Genomic DNA, 20,020 nt, shown 5'->3' with positions numbered 1-20,020 from the left:
TGTCAGACGTCTAAATATAGGGATAGTTAAAGGACTAATTCAAAGATATTTATAACTAATCCCTTTATCGCTGTGACTCAGCTGAGTTTTATTCGATGTCAAGGCGGTCCGCAAACAATCGTTTACGTGCATTCCGCCACCTACTGTGCGGGAATGTAGGCACAGAGCAAGAGCTATGTATTCTTCTTTGGGTTTTATGGCGAACTACACTCAAAAGGTGAAGTGTCGCTCTCAACTGGACTGGGGGTAAAATAAATGACTAAATAAACATTCTAGCCAATGAGAGGGCAGATATGTGTGAGAATAACAAGCACAACTCCCATTATAAAATTGTTTTTCTCCCAAGTTTCCAAAATGCCACATGCTCCCACTTATCAGTAAATTCATATGGATATAAACATGATGAAACTTCAATTCAATCAAATTAAACATTATAGCAAATTAAAAATTCAATTTTATGTTTATTTTTATGTAACCTTAATTTAACTGTTGACCAAATTCAACATTCTCTCATTGACCTCCATAAAAATTTAAAAATCCCCACTTCCACTGGTTAACACTATTTTCATACTGACAGACTTTAGAGCAGACTCAAGCCTCTTGCTTCCTCGCTGGTTATATCCAAGATGAGTTTATCTCTGTGCTTCTTAACTAGTGGGCCGGTCCAGCCAGGAGAATTCAAAATGCAATATATCAGTCAATAACATCTGTGGGGAGGAAATTCTTTGTAACATATTCACTTCACAAACCTATCAGATTTTTCCTTGACATTTGATGATGTAGAACAGTGAAACACATTTTCATTAACAATATATATATATATATAAACCAAAACTGTAGAAGTGAAAAAACAACAGCCTCAAGAGTTCTAAGTAATGTTCAAAGCCAAAACATTATGGTCATGACAAAACCGATAAGACTTTTTTTTAATGACACCGTCAGGTGCCTCCTGGTTCTGGTCTGGTTCTCTCTGGGGTGGTGATGATAATGTATCCAGCTTTTTAACAGCAGTGTCCACATGTATCTCTCCTAGAGGCGTCTACCAGTGCCCCCCTCCTCCACTACCTTTCCCTTTACTCCCTGTCTTCTCCTCTTCCTCCAGGTCAGTCAGAATCACTCTCATTCTGACGCTCCTCCTCCTCAGGTTCATAGTTCCACTGTCACCTGCTCCTCCGCTCTCGCACCTCCCTCCCTCCCCACTCTCCCCTTGGTGATAGCGTGTGACGAGGTTCTTGAGGCTGACGTTGTGGTCAAAGCTCTTGACGCAGCGCTGGCATTTAAAGGTCCTCTACCCAGTGTGGACGTGCAGGTAAGACTTCAGCTGGCTGGCCTGGGCAAAGGAACGCTGGCACACCTGACACCTAGCAGGAGCAGAACGTAATGGAAAACATTAACACTTTGCAGTTCAGCTGATAATACAAACAAACAAAAAAACATAGGGAGATGTGTTCAGTATCAAACTAACAGAGTATGCAGTATAAAACACCTACCTGAAGGATTTGTTGTCACTGTGGCTCAGCTCGTACCTCTCAAACTTGCTAAGTTGGGGGAATTCCTTGTAGCACGTGTTACAAATGTCTCTTGGACTCATGCTCTCTGAGATGGCGGTTCCGTTTCAAGATGTTGTAAAATCCCCAGGGGCATTTAACCTGGTAGTTGTCCTTCTCGTGGGTCCGCTTGTCTTCCCTGGCCTTGAAGTGCTTGAGGCATAACTTACAGGAGTAGACATGCTCTTGATGGTGAAGCCACAGACAGAACAGCGGAACAGCTTGAACTTGTTCACACTGGTGCTCCACACTGAGTAACGTTGAGATGAGGATGCCACAGTCTGGACAGAGAGGCCGTGAGCGTTTGGAGTGCTCTCGACGGACGTGCTCCTCATAACTGTTGAGGTCGTGGAACCGCATGCAGAGTTTGTCAAACCCAACAGGCTCCTCAGGCTGGCCATCACACACACAGCTTCTTGTGTCGGCGTGGAGTGTAGGCTGGCTGGCTCGCTCCGTATCTCACACACCGTCGCTCACAGAATCTAAATATACCTCAGGCTCCACTGAGGGTTCACACTCAGCATTAGCCTGCTGCTCCTCTCTGCTGGGCAGTCCCTTCATCTGTCTGTCTCTCATCTCCTTTCTCCTCCTCTAGGTACAGAGCCCTTTCCTCCCTGTTGGGTGCAGTGTCTGCATCACTTTACTGTAGAACCTCAGTCACTTCCATCACCAGAGAGCCAGTCAGCTCCAGTTCCCCCTTCTCAAACACCACGGCAGCCAACAGCTTCTTCTCTTCCTCGCTGTAGGAGGCAACACTTCACAGACCCGTTCCTCTCCATCCTCAGGGAACAACTGTTGTCTACGTCTTTGTATTCACGCGGCAGGCCCATTGACACTTCACTCACCTAATCAAAGGAAAACAGAGATCAGTGTTATTGGCTACATGATGAAGTGTGTTTGATTCATATGCATTCTGAAACCTATCTCATACAGCAGCATCATAACCTGTTCTCCGTGGTTTAACTCATCTGAGCTGAATGCTCACGCACCGGTCCTCCTCAATGGACGGACAACATTCTTCAGTGGCACTGCTGCCATCTGGCCCATCAACAGTGACTGTGCTAATACCCTCTCCTGACCAACCATGGTGTCTGTCCTCCATGACTCCCTCTTAACACAATAATATAGAATTAGAAAACATATGTCCGTTTATATGACTTGGCCAAAGATTTCCTATGGCTTGCCTACATGTCGTGCATAGAATGCCCACTGATGGGACATAACTTGTTTATCTTACTGCTTGACAGTTCCATGCTCTCATAATAGTTCCCTGGAAAAATGTTCTGAGCATACAATTAACTTTCTGAGGTCGTCAGTCGGAGTATTGGCGTCAATGTTCAGGGCAACTTGCCATAGTCTCAATCAGTCCGGATCTCTCAATGGAAGTTGGTGAAACATATCTGACCCAGTCCTTGTGTTTGTTATGGCAAGTTTTTACAGTACAGTCACGAACCGTATTGGAACAGGCGATAGAAGTCCGTCGATGTAACGCAAGTAAAGGCACACTTCGGTAGCTCGCTAACTTACTTGCTAACGTTCTTCAGTGGTACCGTTGCTGTCTGGCCAATCAACAGTGTCGGTTTTAAAACCCTTACATACATAATAAAGAAGTAGAAAACACATGTCAATTGATATAACATAGCCCAAATATTTTCTATGGCTTAAAGCTAGCTAACTAAACTTCAGTAGGAAGCGCCATTTCATTGCATACCAGCTAGCTACAACAGAGATAATGGAGGAATGGAATTTCCATACCGTCTCTGCTACAAAGACACAAACAGGAACCGTTCCAGAAATGTGATTTCCAGGCAACAGAGTAAATTGAAGTTCCTAGCTGCAACCTAGGTTAACTAGGTTAAAAATAATGACTTATTTTCAACCTAGGCTGCAAACTAGCCCTGCAGGTCTTGTGGTGGCCAACAGGGCTTAATAGCAGAGATATTTATAAGGAGGGCCGCAGAGCTATAGGGGGTGGTGGGGACATTACTTGTCTGAGTAAGTGAGTGAGAGCTACCCTTTGAAAACGCATTATTTGATAAAATAATGTTATGGGAAACACTGTTCATTATGTTTTCATGCTTAGTGAGCTTTTGCATTGTTAATGAATCACTCAGTGCTGATATCTCAATAGTGTGTGTGTGTGTGTGTCATCTTTAGAGGTAAGAAGACAGGAACATATAAAATATAGAATATTGCCCTCATTTATCATCATAGATCTACAAATAAAATAGACTGAGCGTAATTTAAAACAATGTTTTATTAAATCATAAATTCAACATCCCAAAAGTGCACAGGGGTTGATATCAAATAAAAAAACTCCACATTTTAAAAGTCAAGAAAGGTCAATCTAAGGAGAAAAAAATGAATCATGTTCCTCGTGCAGTAGCTTCTCATAACCTATGGCTTGTGGCTGAATGAGATACAGCTCTCCTCATAATAACCATTTCTAGTCACACCCTGGATACGACTTCATCATCATATTAGTATTTGCTGATGATCTCCTTAGCAAGTGCGATGTAAGCTGTCATGGCATCCTCCTTGGACATACCTAGAAAATAAGAACACAAATACAACATTTACATTTTTTATGTAACCTTTATTTAACCAGTAAAAGCCCATTGAGACCCAGAGTCTCTTTTTCAAGGGAGACCTGGCCAGGAAGGCAGCAACAATCAATACACTACAGAATTAAAACATACAACAATCCAACAACATGATCCAGACTAATAAAAAGCACTTTACACTCCTCCGTAACAGAGTCTCCCGTCAATATTTTAAATTCATTCAGTGGCACTAACATATCTAGATGAAGCATGGATTGTAGACTATTCCATGCCTCTGGTGCACAAGAGGAGAAGGCAGTCTTGCCTAATACTGTAAATGTCCTGGGGACTTTAAGTAGCAACCACCTAGCAGACCAGGAATGGTAACTGTTGGTGGTGAAGGAGACCAGACTACAGAGGGAGTTTACCAAAAAGGGCTTTGTAGATGAACACATACAAATGGATATTTCTGCGCATATAAAGTGAGGTCCAACCCACCATTTGGTACAATGTGCAATGGTGGGTGAGTGACTTGGCATTTGTAATAAAGCCCAAGGATGCATGATAAACAGAGTCCAGACTCTGTAAGACGGAGGTTGTATGCATATACAACAAGTCACCATAATCAATTACAGAAAGAAAAGTGGCCTGAACAAGCTTCTTTCTAGCCATAAACGGGAAGCAAGCCTTATTACTAAGATAAAAACCCATTTTCAATTAAATCTTCGTCACAAGATTATCCACATGAACTTTAAAGGACAACTTGTCATCCAACCAAATACCTAGGTATTTGTAGGATGACACTTTTCAATGGATAAGCAGATCACCAGATGTGACAATGCTAACATTCTCTGGCAGAGTTCTAGCTGTGGTAAAGGTCATTCATTTAGTGATTTGTATATTCAAGACCAGTTTGAGGCCATAAAGGGAGGCCTGCTGTGACTGAAAGCAGTCTGGAGCTCTTCAACCAGAGAAGGAGTACATGAAAATAGAACTGTATCATCTGCATATAGATGGAACTTTGCTGGTTGCATCCCATTTCCCAAATCATTAATACACATTGAGAACACAGGAGCTAAAATGGAACCCTGTGGCACACCTCTATTTATCTCAAGAAAGCTAGACTTGTGATTGTCAGTATATACACATTGGGTTGTTCTGTCAGAAAGATAGTTCCTAAACCAATTTACTGCCCTTCACTGAGACCAATGTTTCTGAGTCTAGCTAGCAACAATTCATGGTCAACTGAATCAAAGACCTTTGATAAATCCACAAACAGAGCAGCACAATGTGGCTTTTTATCAAGTCCATTAATGATGTCGTTTGCCACTGCCATAGCTGCAGTTGTGGTGCTGTGCCCCGATCTAAAGCCAGACTGAACCCTGCTCAGTATGTTCTTTTCAATTAAGAAGTGTTTTAACTACGAGTTCACTAGGGATTCATAGACCTTGGCCAGGATAGGGAGTTTAGAGATAGGACGATAGTTATTGGCACCTGAGGGATCTCCACCCTTTAGCAGTGGAAGGACATAAGCGGATTTCCAAATGCTGGGTGTGGAATTGGTCAAGAGACTCAAGTGTGAGCCACAGGTTCAGTAATAATACCAGCTGCTATCTTTAAGAGGTAGGGGTCCAGGTTGTCTGGACCTCCAACCTTTTTAGTGTCTATTGCCTTTAATGCTTTATAGACCTCAGAATAACAAACAGGCTCAACGTTAAAATGGTTCACGAGGGCCTATATCATAGTTGACGTAACAGAGGCCTGGGACCCACCATTATCAAAAACTGAACCAGCAGATATGAAGTGCTTGTTGAAACCCCTACAATATGGGCTTTATCCTTCACTTCATTAGAATCCATCATTAAATGGTCAGGAAGGCCAGGGGATACATTAGAACCTGACACTGATTTGATTAGCTTCCAGAACTTGGTAGGATTGTTTAGGTTCTTTGCGACTGCATTTAAATAGTAATCTGATTCGGACTTCCTGATCAATCCTGGGCATTTGTTTCTTAGGCTCTGAAGGAGGCCCAGTCAACAGGAGCATTTGTATGTCTAGCTTGAGCCCAAGAGATTTCTCTTTCTAATTAATTCTGCCAAGTTATCTGAAAACCAGGGATTGTTCCTTCCACATTTCTTCACAGGGGTATGCTTATCACAAATCTCATATAAAAATAGTCCCAGGCAGTGTCAACATCGGGAATCAGATTTACTGTCAATATTATGGTACAGATCATGTAAGAACGAAAGCTTGCTCATCAAACTGTCTAAAATGTATTTTAAAAATACAGCGGGGTTTGGTCACTTTTGTATTTCTAACAAGCAATTGCACAGTGATCACTGACATCATTACAGAATATCCCAGTCGATGTGTATTTGTGAGGGGTATTCGTTAGAATAGTGTCCAATAGCGTTGATTTGTTAGGTGCTCTGGGATTCGGTCTTGTAGGCGCATTAATTAATTGAGCTAGATTCAGAGAGTCACACGGTTCTTTAAAAGAGTCAGATACAGATGTAAGCATGTCCCAGTTCAAATCTTCTAAAATAATGAATTCGGGGTCATTTAGCTTGTGCAGGACATAAGAAAGAGAGTTAAGAGCGTCTCCCGAAGCCGAGGGCGGTCTGTAGCAGCCGACTACAGTGATGTGGGAGTCCTTATATAATGTTCACTTTAACCGCAAGCAATTCAAAATGTTTGGCTATGGTAATCGAGAGAATTTCAGAGGTGTTAAACTCGGATTTAACGTAAATTGAAACCCATCGTCCTTTACTAATCCGATCCGTTCTAAAAACCGTGTATCCATCATTAGAAATCCAGTTATTTGACACATTTCTTTAGCCAAGTTTCTGATAAAACCATTACGTCAGCATTTGACGTTTTGGCCCATATTCTAATCATGTCTATTTAAAAATATATTCTTCTGACATTAACATGCAAGAGGCCTAAACCTGCTCTCTTTTTAAAATCATAGGGGAGTCGGTAAAGATTGCATAGTATCTACCTGCCCAGGGTTTGGTCTCACATTAACAGAGATCATCAATAAAGGCACAGCAATATATCTCAGTTGCCCAATACGTGAGGACTTGGCGGAGCCAGCACCATTGTCAATAAAAACAAACGGAGTCTTTCAACACATAAAAAAAGTAATTCAATAGTTAACCGATAACCGCTTTTCCGCTCTAGTCGTCAATGCGCACCTGCGGTCGCGTAGCAGGCCTTGCGCGCAGACAGACACTCTTGACACGGCGAGCTCCAACTCCAGAAAGGTGTAATAAAAAACAAAGGCATTTTCTATCCGAAATCTTTGTATTAATAAATGTCGTAAAATAGAGACTGAGATATAAAAATAATAGTTGTTATATACAGCATCGGCTACCATCTTGGATTCTTACCACTGTAAGTCTGGTAACATACATTCAAATTAGAGCAACGCACCCGTGTACATTCAGTTAAAAGTGTTGGTGAATGGTGATTGCAGCCTTCAATGTCAAGTACAATCTCTAGATGGGGGTTATCATTACCCCTTGCTGTAGCATTCTGTTCACTAAATGTTCATCATTGATTAGAATGTTCCAAAGACTGAAACAAGGGTATAGGATGGAGGGCTAGTGTGGAGGCGATTCCTTTTTTACATTCTGAGAGAAGACAACATCTTTTTATTTTACCTTTCCTAGAATCCCAGGCCTCCCACTTTGCTTTTCCCTTCATGTCTAACATGCCTGGCTTGTCTGTGGAGAACAAGAGAGGACAGTTTTTAGGACATCAGTGGTGACTGGTAAAAAAAAAATGAAGAGAACTTCAGAGGAACCAGACCAGATTTAAGGTTAGGCTTTATGTTCTATTGTCCTACCAATACTAGTGTGGGTATCTGATATGGCCAGTTTGGAAAGCAGTGTTCTGATATCTGGGAGATGAGTGCCCTATCTACCCAGAATTTGCTAAAATAATTGTTATTCTCTCCATATAATTGTAATGGTCCTTTCACTTGTGTATGTTCTGTACAATGATGTATTTCAATTAGCATGTTTTAAATGGCACAACGAAAATTCCATACCAATGTTGATGTCTCCAAATATGGCCTGCTTATACAGACCATACATGTCCAGCAGCTCCTGGTCTGAAGGTCTGGACTTCACCTTCTTCACATCATCTGCTACTCGCTCAAACTCTGCCTGCACGGAGAGATGGAAGAATGGAGGGAAAGGGACAGATGGGAAAACAATACAGCACAGAAACTCCAGAATGTAACCTAATCTACAGCACTACAGCCTATTACTGCCCACTACTGAGCACTACTGAGCAGCCAAACAGTGGGTTCTTATTCCATTTAGACCTGTCGATGCCAATTTGTTCGCATGAATAATCTACTTTACACAGATCTCCAATCAAAAAAAACAGCAAGGCTAAATGGGACAATGGCACATTCATCTAATCAGAAAGGAAACCCCCAAACTAATTTATGTTCCACATGCAGTTTTAATAAAACAAAAATACTATTTGGTTGTACATTCATTCAATCTGACTACAGTGTAATGTTAAGTTGGCCCAAAACCAACCAGAAGAAGGTTGACACTGTAAAATCATCTGGTTGTTTCAACTTTCTTCTGGTTGGTTTTGGGCCAACTTACATTGTAGTAAGATCAAATGAATGTACAACCAAAGTAAAAGAAGGGGTGTACAGTGCATTCGGAAAGTATTCAGACCCCTTCACTTTTTTCACATTTTGTTACGTTGCAGCCTTACTCTAAAATTGATTAAATAATTTCACCTCTCATCAATCTACACACAATACCCCACAATGACAAAGTGAAAACAGGTTTTAGACATTTGTGCACATTTATAAAAAAATAAAAAACAGATATCACATTTACATAAGTATTCAGACCCTTTACTCAGTACTTTGTTGAAGCACCTTTGGCAGCGATTACAGTCTCGCGTCTTCTTGGGTATGACACTAAAAGCTTGGCTCACCTGTATTTATTTATTTTATATTTATTTAACTAGGCAAGTTAAGAACAAATTCTTATTTACAATGACAGCCTACCCCAGCCAAACCAGGACGACGCTGGGCCAATTGTGCGCCGCCCTATGGGACTCCCAATCACAGCTGGTTGTGATACAACCTGGAATCGAACCAGGGTCTGTAGTGACGCCTCTAGTGACACCTCTAGCACTGAGATGCAGTGCCTTAGACCTCAATGCCACTCGGGAGCCCCTGTATCAGTTGGTTAGATTTATTTCCCCCCGTTACTGAAATAGTTGTTCCTATTCAAATGGTTTAGGTTGTCTTTTTTTAATCAAGTTTCCTAACCCTGACAGTCATTCTGAATGTAGGTTGCGGGTGAATAAAAATTCCAACTGTTGGATATCTTAACTCTGGCTGGATTACAATAAGAACTACACATCACTTTGCAAGCCACCATAATGTTACTTGCAGGCCTAATGTGGCCCGTAAACCAGGAGTTTCTTAACACCACTGTGTTAGGGTAAATCGAGGCCATCAAAGTAAGGCCTTATGATATGTGTAATGTATTGTCAAGTTTAATTTTAATGATAACATTCAGCTAGGTACTTATTTGGTGAAAGCCACAGGCCTTTAAAATGAAATAATTCAACAACAATGTCTCTGTCACTAACAAATGGAGTCATGGGTGGTAACTCTACCATTCCCTCAAAAAGAAAATATGCAAATTAGGCTTTAAACCCAAAACAGTGTAACAGTGTTTTTGTTTAACACTAATAGGAGTTAACTCTTGATCAACACTAGTATTGAACAGAAATAACACAGTTCATTATCTCATAGTGTTACATTTGAGTAACACTGACAAGTTTAATGCAGTGTTAATTTTGTACACTTTCGGAGTGTTACATTTAAGTGTTATAAAAATTTAAAAAAATTACACTCTGTAGAGTGGGACCATATGTACTCTGATATAGTGATAAAATTAACTCTTTAAGTGTTGATTTAACGCTGCAAAATGTGCTGTGTACATAGTGGGAGCAGCACAGAAACAACATTATTGCTTAATTATAATACCTAACATGCAATGTTGAATTCTAATAGGTTACAGTAGCCTAGCTATTATTGGTCTTGGAAGCGTGACGGCACTACATACTTAGTCTGTAGAAACATTAATATTTGATCTCAAGGGCCTCTGTTGATGACGGCAGCTGGTATCCAATACACCCCAGCATCCTTGCGCATCATTCCGAGATGGCCAGCAAATCAAGCTCTAAATTTCATACGCACTTAAAACAATATACAGCCATGACTCAGTAAATAAAGAACATAACGGTAAACGTAGTCTATATGTGTATGTACAAGTCTACCTACCACAAGCTACCACATCAGTCGACCAATCGCATCTCTTATAAAAACGTAGGCCTAACCCCGTTATCTAGATCGACTCATCACTTAGATAGATGTGTCCGCCAAGTGTGCAGGGAAAACATAGCCTACCTGAAGAGACATCTCGCAAAGTTCAACTTCGCAGGCTCCTAGGTAGTATTATCCCAAAGTGTCCTCTCGGCTGTGTTAATAGCTCTGACTGCAGCTGTAACAGACTGGGAGCTTACAGTAAATATCGGTCAATGCCTCGGGAGTCGGGACCGCAGTGGGGTGGATAGACAGCTGATTGGCTGACCAAACATACTGAGACGCGGTGCGTGAAGGACGCTAAAATAAAATAAGATTTAAAAAGGACACTCGCATCAATGCAAGTCAATATTGGATTTTTCGCGTTTCATGACCAAATCATACTGTATAAAATGGATTGTGTAGCTCAATTAATATTATGATATAGGGACAATTCACTTGGATTGAATTTGTGGCATGTTTAGCATTTGGAGGCAGTGTTAGGTAAAAATATATATTTTGTCATTTGGATGTAGAAACAGTGATTCATGGAGGATGAGAGATGGTAGGCTGCCATCCTACTGGAGCTCAGCTGGACTCCACTCAGTTTTAATTCAGCAGTCTGTGGTTCTGATTCAGAAGACTGTGCATCTGAGGGTCTGATTCAGGAGACTGAAGGCTTGGTAGCATCCAGTGGTTTCCAGTGGTTCTGATGGGTCATATGCTTTGTAGCTAGTGTTATTAGGTGGCTTTGGTTTTTCTTAGTAAATTGTTAATATAATATTAGAAGATTGTTTGGTGGCCTTTTGCTCGCGGCCAAATAGATTAGCTATTTGAGCGTTTGAGGGGCGTGGCTCTGTTGAAACGTCATCAACCGCAGACATACAATATGGCTGCGCCCATGGACACAGCACATTAGTTGTGCGCACTGACCTACAACTGCTTTTTTAATTGTTAAAATTGAGGTAAAAACCCGACGACTGTGGGTATATAAGTAACTATGGCAGTTTGTCAGCTCGATATGTTTAATTTAGGTTTGTTTGCTAACTTGTTAAAACTACTCGCTATATCTATAGACATGCTGGGAAATGTGTCTGTCGCTGAATAACTAGTTAGCCAGCTAGCTAGCTAAGTGATGTGTAGTAGTGATAGAGGGGGGAACATTGTTACAGGGAAAACTTACTACCTTTACATACAGGTTAGAGGACCACAGTACAGAGCCCGTATTTTACTTTATTTGACGATGTAATCTGATTCCAGATCTACCCACATAGCCATAGTGATATATATATTTTTTGGTGTTAGTTTTTATGGCAAAGGTTGTACTGTGCTAACAGGGTTTAAGCCCCACCCCAGCATCATCCCTCAATCACTACTGTAAATTAACATTCAAGGAGTCAACCCCACATAACTAGAGCAATAGAATAGATTATATTTATATGCTACCCTGCTGGTAAATGTGATAACATGGGAGTTGAGTCAGCAGTTCATGTGAATTCCTCCTTTCTTCACTCCAGATAAAGATGGCCACTCCAGGCAAAGTGTCGAAAAAGGAGCGGAAGAAGCAGATCCCAGCTAAGACGTCCCTGAACTCCCCCTACAGACTGCAATGGAGCCCACTGCAGAGTGATGATGTACACTTCATCCTGGACACTCTGAAGAGCAAACTGTCAGCAACTGGCCTGGAAAAGAAAGAGGTGAAAGGGTTTCGACAGTGGGGGAAAAAGAGAAATAAGAACCCACCTACAGGACATGACTCGGTAGCTGAGCCCCCACAGATAACCCTCGACACTGTAACACCGGAATGTCCTGTTAAACCCAGAGAGCAAGGCTGGACTGATGTAGCCGCTAGGAGGCAGCTGGCCATCGGCATCAATGAGGTCACCAAGGCTCTGGAGAGGAACCAGCTCCGGCTGGTGCTCGTGTGCAAGTCGGTCAAACCGCCGCACATGACGAGCCACCTGATAGCGCTGTGCCGGACGCGGGGCGTGGCGGCATGCCAGGTGCCGCGTCTCAGTGAGAGTGTGGCGGGATTGCTGGGGCTGAAGTGCGTCCTGGCACTGGGATTCAGACAAGGGGACAGGAACGAGGATCCGACGTTCTCTGACACTGTAGAAGCCATTGTACCCAGAGTGCCTGCTCTGCAGGTTGCCTGGATACCAAGCCCTCCCAGTGAAACAGGTGCAACAGTTGAGGGGCAGGTAGGAGAGGGAGAGGGAACAGCTGCAGGGCAAATGGAGGTGGAAAAGGGAGAGGAGACAAGAGGCCAAAAACGGAAAATTGAAGACATTTCTCCAGACATTACAGAATGTCCATCCTGCGTACTTCAGCCTCTTAAAGTGAAAAAGATTATCCCGAACCCCTATAAAATACGGAAACCAAAGACCAAGAAAAAGTAGAAGAAATTTATGTACAAAAGATGACATGAAACGGTAGTGTAGGCAGCCCTGGATGCTGATTGGAGGTGATCTCTACTACCAATCTGGAGGAAACACTCCCAAAATTCCATGGAGGACTTAAATGAAATATTAGACAGCACACTCAGATGTATCTTTTAAAGTCTAGATGAGTTTATTCCATCATGCTGGTATAGCTTGAGTGAGTATTTGAATGAGGTCCTGTCTAAACACTGCTGGTTCTAATTCCTCATTTCTTTTACAGCCTGCCAAGGAGTTCAATAAAATACTGTTTTTCAGTTAGAGATAGGTGTCTCCTTTCAAAACTACACATTAATATATATTTAAAAACATGTTAAATAAGGCAAGGACTTTGGGTGCTCTCACTTGGGGTATCTGCATTGTACCAAAAACTGTCTCGTGCTCAAATTCAAACAAGTTGAAGTATACATCCACAACAGATCCAACACTCAAGGTGCCCCTGGGACTAATAAACACATGGCTGACTCAGATTCACGGTTTTGGGGATCAGTTCTATTTCAGTCATCTTTATTTGGATGCCCAGTGTTCTGTGCCATTGACATAGGTCATCTTCCCTTGCATGCATCAACCAATGGTTGCGTGCCACGTCGTCAGCACCAGATTGCTATAACGTGGTTAGCTGATACCCAAAATACCTATCCAGGCATTGTAAGATCTGGCATGTACCAGCAACGTCTGAGCCGAGGAACCTGACCATTACCTTGGTTTGGGCACAGCCCCAGATGCAGACCACGTTCAGAGCCACACCTCAGAAACACTAAAAGCAAGTAACTCCCCACAAGGGCAGCATAAGAATGAGAACTACACACTTGCTCTTTCCATGACAAAATGACTTGGAGAAAGCTATGATCCCTTATTGATGTAATTTATAAATCAGCTTCAATCAGTGTAGATGGTGAGGAGACAGGTTAAAGACAGTTTTAAGCCTGAGACATGGAATGCGTATGTGTGCCATTCAGAGGGTGAATGGGCAAGACAAAAGATTTAAGTAACTTTGAACAGGGTATGGTAGTAGGTGCCAGAGGCACCGGTTTAAGTGTCAAGAACTGCAACGCTGCTAGGTTTTTCACTCAACAGTTTCCCATGTGTATCAAGAATGGTCCCCTACCCAAAAGACATCCAGCCAACTTGACAACTGTGGGAAGCACTGGAGTCAACATGGGCCAGCATCCCTGTGGACCGCTTCTGACACCTTGTAGAGTCCATGTCCCGACGATTGAGGCTGTTCTGAGGGCGAAAGGGGCTGCAACTCAATATTAGGAAGGTGTTCCTAATGTTTTGTACATTGTATTTTCCCCATGTAAACAAAAAAAAAACATTTTCCCCCCACGTACACAATCAACTAACTCGGTTTCTCGTTGACAGGGACACTTGTATATCTAACTGTAGTAACCATGACGACATCAGCAAACAGAACAACAGCTGTTTTCTCTCATCACAGGTTCCTTCATGTTCTGGATCATACACAAGGAGCTGCCTGATACTCCTACCCAAAACCTTTATTTATAGGTGAAGATGCAGGTTTGATTTTTAAGGGGTTTTAACAAATAGTGACAGACATGGGAGGAATGGTGACAGAACACACAACATATAAGCACAATCCTAAATATCAGAATTGTGCCCTGGGAAAAAAATTGCGACCTTTTTAAAATAATATGCTGTTAGCTGCACAAACACAAAAAATATATAAAAACAATTTTAAAATAATAAAATTCTCATCCTGCATTTTATGTTTCTCAAACACTCAGATATTGAAAAACAAACACACAAAACAGAAATAATCAATATATAAAATGCACCTGGGGTTGTTAAGGAGCCTTTCACTCAGTTAAGAACTTAAGATTTGTGCTTCAAATACATTCTTCCTCAAAAATCCCTAGAATCCCCTCCCCTCTTAACCGTTCATAGGAACACCAAAGTCAATAACATCTACGCTAGTTGAATCTTTCCTCTCCCACCCCCCATATTCCACACTACAGGAATACATGTGTTCTGGCATTAAATGCACAGGTTACTACCTTTCTGCACTGTCCAACAAACACGGTTACCAATGCACCTTTTTGAATAAAACAACAAAAACATGGATGCAAGTCTTCCTTCTCTTCATGTAGTGTGTGTGTGTGTACTGTGCAAGTGTCTGTCTCAGGCAGAGCATGACTTCACATTCAGGATGTTGATGGTTAAAAAGAGTTATCAGTTCCGGGTGAGCAGAGAGAATGTTCTCCATGATAAAAATGATCCAGGAGAGATGCTCAAAGTGATGCACACCTCCCGATCACTTTGATTGGTTGATTGTTGTCATTGTCTTCTTCTAGTTTGGGACTACCTGTGTGTCCAGGTAGAGCGATGTTAGGGGTCAAAGAAGACCTTTGACCTCTGAGTGTGTAGCAGTCACAGACAGACTAGTTATTGAAGAACAAGGCCAACCTGAAACAGAGCGACAGAGATAGAAACATAATTAGAATTATTGACTGATTTCCCATTATGAAATCCTTTCACTATTTTCACAGCACACCCAGGAATACACCCCACCTTGTTGACACACACACACACACACACACACACACACACACACACACACCATGTCAGGGTCCATGGGGGGACATTTCCAGTTAAAGAGGTAATACTGCAGGTTGCCGTCTCCGATGCCAAATTTGAGCTTCTCCAGAAACACCTTGTTCTCCATCAGGTCCAGAGCATTAAACACATCAAAGCCTTTCTGTGGGACACACAAACACACCAATTAGATGGACGTGATCGTAGTTGTGTTGAACCTTTGTATTTATGTTGGAAAGAGTGTGTGTGCAGTAGCGTACCAGTTTGGCCAGTATGAGAGTGTCATTCATCAGGTCCAGTAGTGGAGTGTGTGTGTGAACGCTGTAGAAGGAGTAAGCAGCCTTTAGACTTCTGTGCTGTGGATGGTGCATCACTGTGGAGGGCAGGGTGTAGAAACTAGTGAAGTCTGTCAACACACCACCGGCACCCTGAGGGTAAACACAGAATAGCAAATTAAAAGTACTCAGATGTCAGTACCTAATTATATTGAACAAAAATATAAATGCAACAATTTTACTGAGTTACAGTGCATATAAGGAAATCAGTCAATTGAAATAAATTCCTTAGGCCCTAATCTATGGATTTCACATGATTGGGCAGGGGTGCAGCCATAGGCCCGCCCACTGGGAAGCCAGGGCCAGCCAATCAGAGTTTTCCCCACAAAAGGGCTTTATTACAGACAGAAATACTCCTCAGTTTCATCAACTGTCCGTGTGGCTGGTCTCAGACGATCCCTGAGGTGAAGAAGCCGAATGTGGAGGTCCTGGGCTGGCGTGGTTCACGTGGTCTGCGGTTGTGAGGCCAAATTCTTTAAAACGACTTTGGAGGTGGCTTATGGTAGAGAAATTAACATAAAATTATTTTGCAACAGCTCTGGTGGACATTCCTGCAGTCAGCATGCCAATTGCATACTCTCTCAAAACTTGAGACTGCCCCTTTTAGAGTTGCCTTATATTGTCCCCAGCACAAGGTGCACATGTGTAATAATCATGCCGTTTAATCCGCTTCTTGATATGCTACACCTGTTAGGTGGATGGATTATCTTGGCAAAGGAGAAATGCTCGCTAACAGGGATGTTGACAAGGTGGGCACAACATGAGAAAAATAAGCTTTTTGTGAGTATGGGACATTTCTGTGATCTTTAATTTCAGCTCATGAAACATGGGACCAACACTTTACATGTTGCATTTATATTTTTGTTCAGTATATCCATCTCATTATCTAATTGAACAGACAAAAAGACAGACCCCTACCTCCACTACAAATGTGTCTATGATGTTGTCCTGAGGGAGGAACCAGTGTGCCACCTCCTCCTCGCCCATAGAGGGCGCCAGCTGGAAACGTCTCATGTGTTTCTGCAGTAGCTCCGTCACCTGACGCACGTCATGCCTCTCCATCGCTCGCAAGCTCGGGGTCTTAGTGCTCTACAGAGCCGGAGAGAAAGGGGAGTTATACACATACACCCAACATCACACAGGCCTGTAACCATAAAGCAAAGTTTATTAGCCCCGTCAGCTGGGAGAAAAGGGTCTTGCTCAGTGTAGGAGAGATGTGATAGATGGTGGAAGTGTAACATTGTGTGTGTTCTTACGTCTGGTAGTCTGTACAGTTTCATGGTTCTCTGCAGCGTCATGTTTCTGCTCAGGTGAGAGAATTTGACCTCCACCAGCTTCCTGGGGTTCAGAGAACGATGCCAGTACCTGTTCACAAAACACAACACTCCTGTTACATACTCTAGTTACGGTCAAATTACTACAGTTAGGCAACTTAAGTTAAGCATTCTATGTATTCTTATTATGTTAGGACAAATTGATTAATTGTGTCTGTGTACCTGCAGGTAGACACAGGTTTGGGTAGTACCACTCCTGCCGTGTAGACGGCCTGGAATATACCCTCCAAGTTAACCCTTCGTGTGATCTCCCTGATCAGAACTGGAGCCACACGCTTTGAACGCAATTTCTTATGAACACACAGGAAGTTGATCTCAACCATTTTCTTTAAGCTGGAGAGGGAGAGAGGAAAACGTGTGCATCAAGTTCAGCACTGACATGCACCTGTCCACGACGTTGTTGATGGGTGTCCGCTGTGTGGTTAGAGCGTGTGTGGTTAGAGCGTGTGTGGTTAGGGCGTGTGTGTGTGTGACTCACGTGTCGTAGACGTGGATATCAGCAGGAATGGCACTGATGAAACCAACCAGTTTCTTATTGGAGGAAACCCTCACCCCACAATGCCACTGGGGCAACCAGCCTGGAGGACGCAACGCCCTGAGAGAGAAAGAGAGAAAGAAGAGGAGAGAGAGAAAAAGAAGGAGAAGATAAGGAGAGAGAGGGGGAGAGAGAAAACAAGAGAAGGAGAGAGGGTGAGAGAGGAGGAGAGAAAAATAAGGAAGCAGAGTAGTTTAGACAGAGGCCATACACACAGACAGTTTAACATAATCTAAGTAGAGTATGGATTTGATTTACCATTTGAGAAAGCTGGGTGAGTAATCAAATCTAAACATGTTGTCATCATCCTCCACATAGTTCTCATTCAACAAGGTGTACAACTCCTTCAGCTGAGAGAGAGAAAGACAGTCTTAGTAAAATCTTCTGTCTGCACGACTTTGATGTCTGGTGGCAATGAATATAAACTTTTGAACACAAAGAAACATACACACTCACCACGTCAGCGTTGCTGAGGTCCAGCGTGTCCCACATAAAGCCCTGTGGTAGAGAGTAGGGCTCCTGTCTGATGTTGTCCTTGTCAGCCTCCATGGGCCCATGGCTGGTTACAACCTCATCTGCCAAAACACAACCAGCCAATCACAACCAACCAGCCAGCCAATCACAACCAGGGGACTTGAGGAAATACAGCCATTGTGTTCTTACTATAACAATGTGCTTAACTTTCTCTGATTGTGGGAGTACTGTATCTGTACATATTTACAGGGCCTATAGAAAGTTTACACCCCCGTGAACTTTTTTTGCGCTACAAAGTGATCTTGAAATAGATTGGTCTTTTTTTGTCATTGATCTATACAAAATACTCAAACTTCTACACACTTTTACAAATGAATAAACATTTTATACTTAGTCTTTTCAAACCCCTTGTTTAGACAAGCCTAAATTAGTTCAGAAGTAAAATGTGGCTTAACAAATCACATACGTTATATGGACTCACTGTGTGAAATAATAGGGGCTGACATGATTTTTGAATGAATGACTGCTCCTTCCTCTGTCACACCATACATACAGTGCCTTGCGAAAGTATTCGGCCCCCTTGAACTTTGCGACCTTTTGCCACGTTTCAGGCTTCAAACATAAAGATATAAAACTATTTTTTTGTGAAGAATCAACAACAAGTGGGACACAATCATGAAGTGGAACGACATTTATTGGATATTTCAAACTTTTTTAACAAATCAAAACCTGAAAAATTGGGCGTGCAAAATTATTCAGCCCCTTTACTTTCAGTGCAGCAAACTCTCTCCAGAAGTTCAGTGAGGATCTCTGAATGATCCAATGTTGACCTAAATGACTAATGATGATAAATACAATCCACCTGTGTGTAATCAAGTCTCCGTATAAATGCACCTGCACTGTGATAGTCTCAGAGGTCCGTTAAAAGCGCAGAGAGCATCATGAAGAACAAGGAACACACCAGGCAGGTCCGAGATACTGTTGTGAAGAAGTTTAAAGCCGGATTTGGATACAAAAAGATTTCCCAAGCTTTAAACATCCCAAGGAGCACTGTGCAAGCGATAATATTGAAATGGAAGGAGTATCAGACCACTGCAAATCTACCAAGACCTGGCCGTCCCTCTAAACTTTCAGCTCATACAAGGAGAAGACTGATCAGAGATGCAGCCAAGAGGCCCATGATCACTCTGGATGAACTGCAGAGATCTACAGCTGAGGTGGGAGACTCTGTCCATAGGACAACAATCAGTCGTATATTGCACAAATCTGGCCTTTATGGAAGAGTGGCAAGAAGAAAGCCATTTCTTAAAGATATCCATAAAAAGTGTCGTTTAAAGTTTGCCACAAGCCACCTGGGAGACACACCAAACATGTGGAAGAAGGTGCTCTGGTCAGATGAAACCAAAATTGAACTTTTTGGCAACAATGCAAAACGTTATGTTTGGCGTAAAAGCAACACAGCTCATCACCCTGAACACACCATCCCCACTGTCCAACATGGTGGTGGCAGCATCATGGTTTGGGCCTGCTTTTCTTCAGCAGGGACAGGGAAGATGGTTAAAATTGATGGGAAGATGGATGGAGCCAAATACAGGACCATTCTGGAAGAAAACCTGATGGAGTCTGCAAAAGACCTGAGACTGGGACGGAGATTTGTCTTCCAACAAGACAATGATCCAAAACATAAAGCAAAATCTACAATGGAATGGTTCAAAAATAAACATATCCAGGTGTTAGAATGGCCAAGTCAAAGTCCAGACCTGAATCCAATCGAGAATCTGTGGAAAGAACTGAAAACTGCTGTTCACAAATGCTCTCCATCCAACCTCACTGAGCTCGAGCTGTTTTGCAAGGAGGAATGGGGAAAAATGTCAGTCTCTCGATGTGCAAAACTGATAGAGAC

General features: G+C 42.3%; 3 protein-coding genes and 1 long non-coding RNA gene across 5 annotated transcripts in view; 1 reads left to right on the top strand and 3 right to left on the bottom strand.

Annotated features, from left to right (window-relative positions):
* Positions 1–441: 441 nt before the first annotated feature.
* On the bottom strand, positions 442–3,310 carry LOC139405711 (uncharacterized). The gene is made up of 3 exons (XR_011633899.1): positions 3,075–3,310; positions 1,491–2,392; positions 442–1,361 (listed from the first exon to the last, which is right to left on the bottom strand). It is a non-coding gene; the product is annotated as an uncharacterized lncRNA (long non-coding RNA).
* Positions 3,311–3,785: 475 nt separating this feature from the next.
* Positions 3,786–10,690, bottom strand: LOC139387859 (acyl-CoA-binding domain-containing protein 7-like). The gene is made up of 4 exons (XM_071134160.1): positions 10,551–10,690; positions 8,145–8,262; positions 7,756–7,818; positions 3,786–4,095 (listed from the first exon to the last, which is right to left on the bottom strand). Exons 1-4 carry the CDS (start codon positions 10,560–10,562, stop codon positions 4,028–4,030), a joined length of 261 nt encoding a protein of 86 aa, XP_070990261.1. The 5' UTR covers positions 10,563–10,690; the 3' UTR covers positions 3,786–4,027.
* A 633-nt stretch (positions 10,691–11,323) lies between these two features.
* Positions 11,324–13,139, top strand: LOC139387842 (ribonuclease P protein subunit p38-like). 2 transcript variants are annotated; one of them, XM_071134125.1, is made up of 2 exons: positions 11,324–11,410; positions 11,963–13,139. In XM_071134125.1, exon 2 carries the CDS (start codon positions 11,969–11,971, stop codon positions 12,842–12,844), a length of 876 nt encoding a protein of 291 aa, XP_070990226.1. In that variant the 5' UTR covers positions 11,324–11,410; positions 11,963–11,968; the 3' UTR covers positions 12,845–13,139. The 2 variants fall into 2 exon arrangements, with proteins under 2 accessions (XP_070990226.1, XP_070990235.1); XM_071134134.1 differs by having other exon boundaries at positions 11,348–11,479; positions 11,963–13,129.
* Positions 13,140–13,309: 170 nt separating this feature from the next.
* The window catches only part of LOC139387837 (glycylpeptide N-tetradecanoyltransferase 2-like), a 13,520-nt gene continuing 6,809 nt past the window's right edge, over positions 13,310–20,020 (bottom strand). The window contains exons 4-12 of the mRNA XM_071134113.1: positions 18,100–18,218; positions 17,902–17,993; positions 17,587–17,703; positions 17,271–17,441; positions 17,031–17,139; positions 16,693–16,863; positions 15,700–15,867; positions 15,465–15,602; positions 13,310–15,310 (exon numbers count right to left, since the gene is read on the bottom strand). Of these exons, the coding sequence (XP_070990214.1) occupies positions 15,290–15,310; positions 15,465–15,602; positions 15,700–15,867; positions 16,693–16,863; positions 17,031–17,139; positions 17,271–17,441; positions 17,587–17,703; positions 17,902–17,993; positions 18,100–18,218 (1,106 nt within the window). The 3' untranslated portion in view covers positions 13,310–15,289. The remainder of the gene's footprint in view (positions 15,311–15,464; positions 15,603–15,699; positions 15,868–16,692; positions 16,864–17,030; positions 17,140–17,270; positions 17,442–17,586; positions 17,704–17,901; positions 17,994–18,099; positions 18,219–20,020) is intronic.

Source organism: Oncorhynchus clarkii, chromosome 3, assembly GCF_045791955.1.
Source record: "Oncorhynchus clarkii lewisi isolate Uvic-CL-2024 chromosome 3, UVic_Ocla_1.0, whole genome shotgun sequence".
NCBI lineage: Eukaryota > Metazoa > Chordata > Actinopteri > Salmoniformes > Salmonidae > Oncorhynchus > Oncorhynchus clarkii.
This window is presented reverse-complemented; position numbering and strand designations above follow the sequence as displayed.

Bases quoted from the DNA above. Each gene is read 5' to 3' on its own strand.
- LOC139387859 (XM_071134160.1), bottom strand. The intron at 7,819-8,144 runs GTATGGAATTTT...TGTTCTCCACAG, and splicing joins ATTTGGAGACATCAACATTG to ACAAGCCAGGCATGTTAGAC. The intron at 4,096-7,755 runs GTAAAATAAAAA...CTTATTTTCTAG, and splicing joins GGCCTGGGATTCTAGGAAAG to GTATGTCCAAGGAGGATGCC.
- LOC139387842 (XM_071134125.1), top strand. From the start codon at position 11,969: ATGGCCACTCCAGGCAAAGTGTCGAAAAAGGAGCGGAAGAAGCAGATC.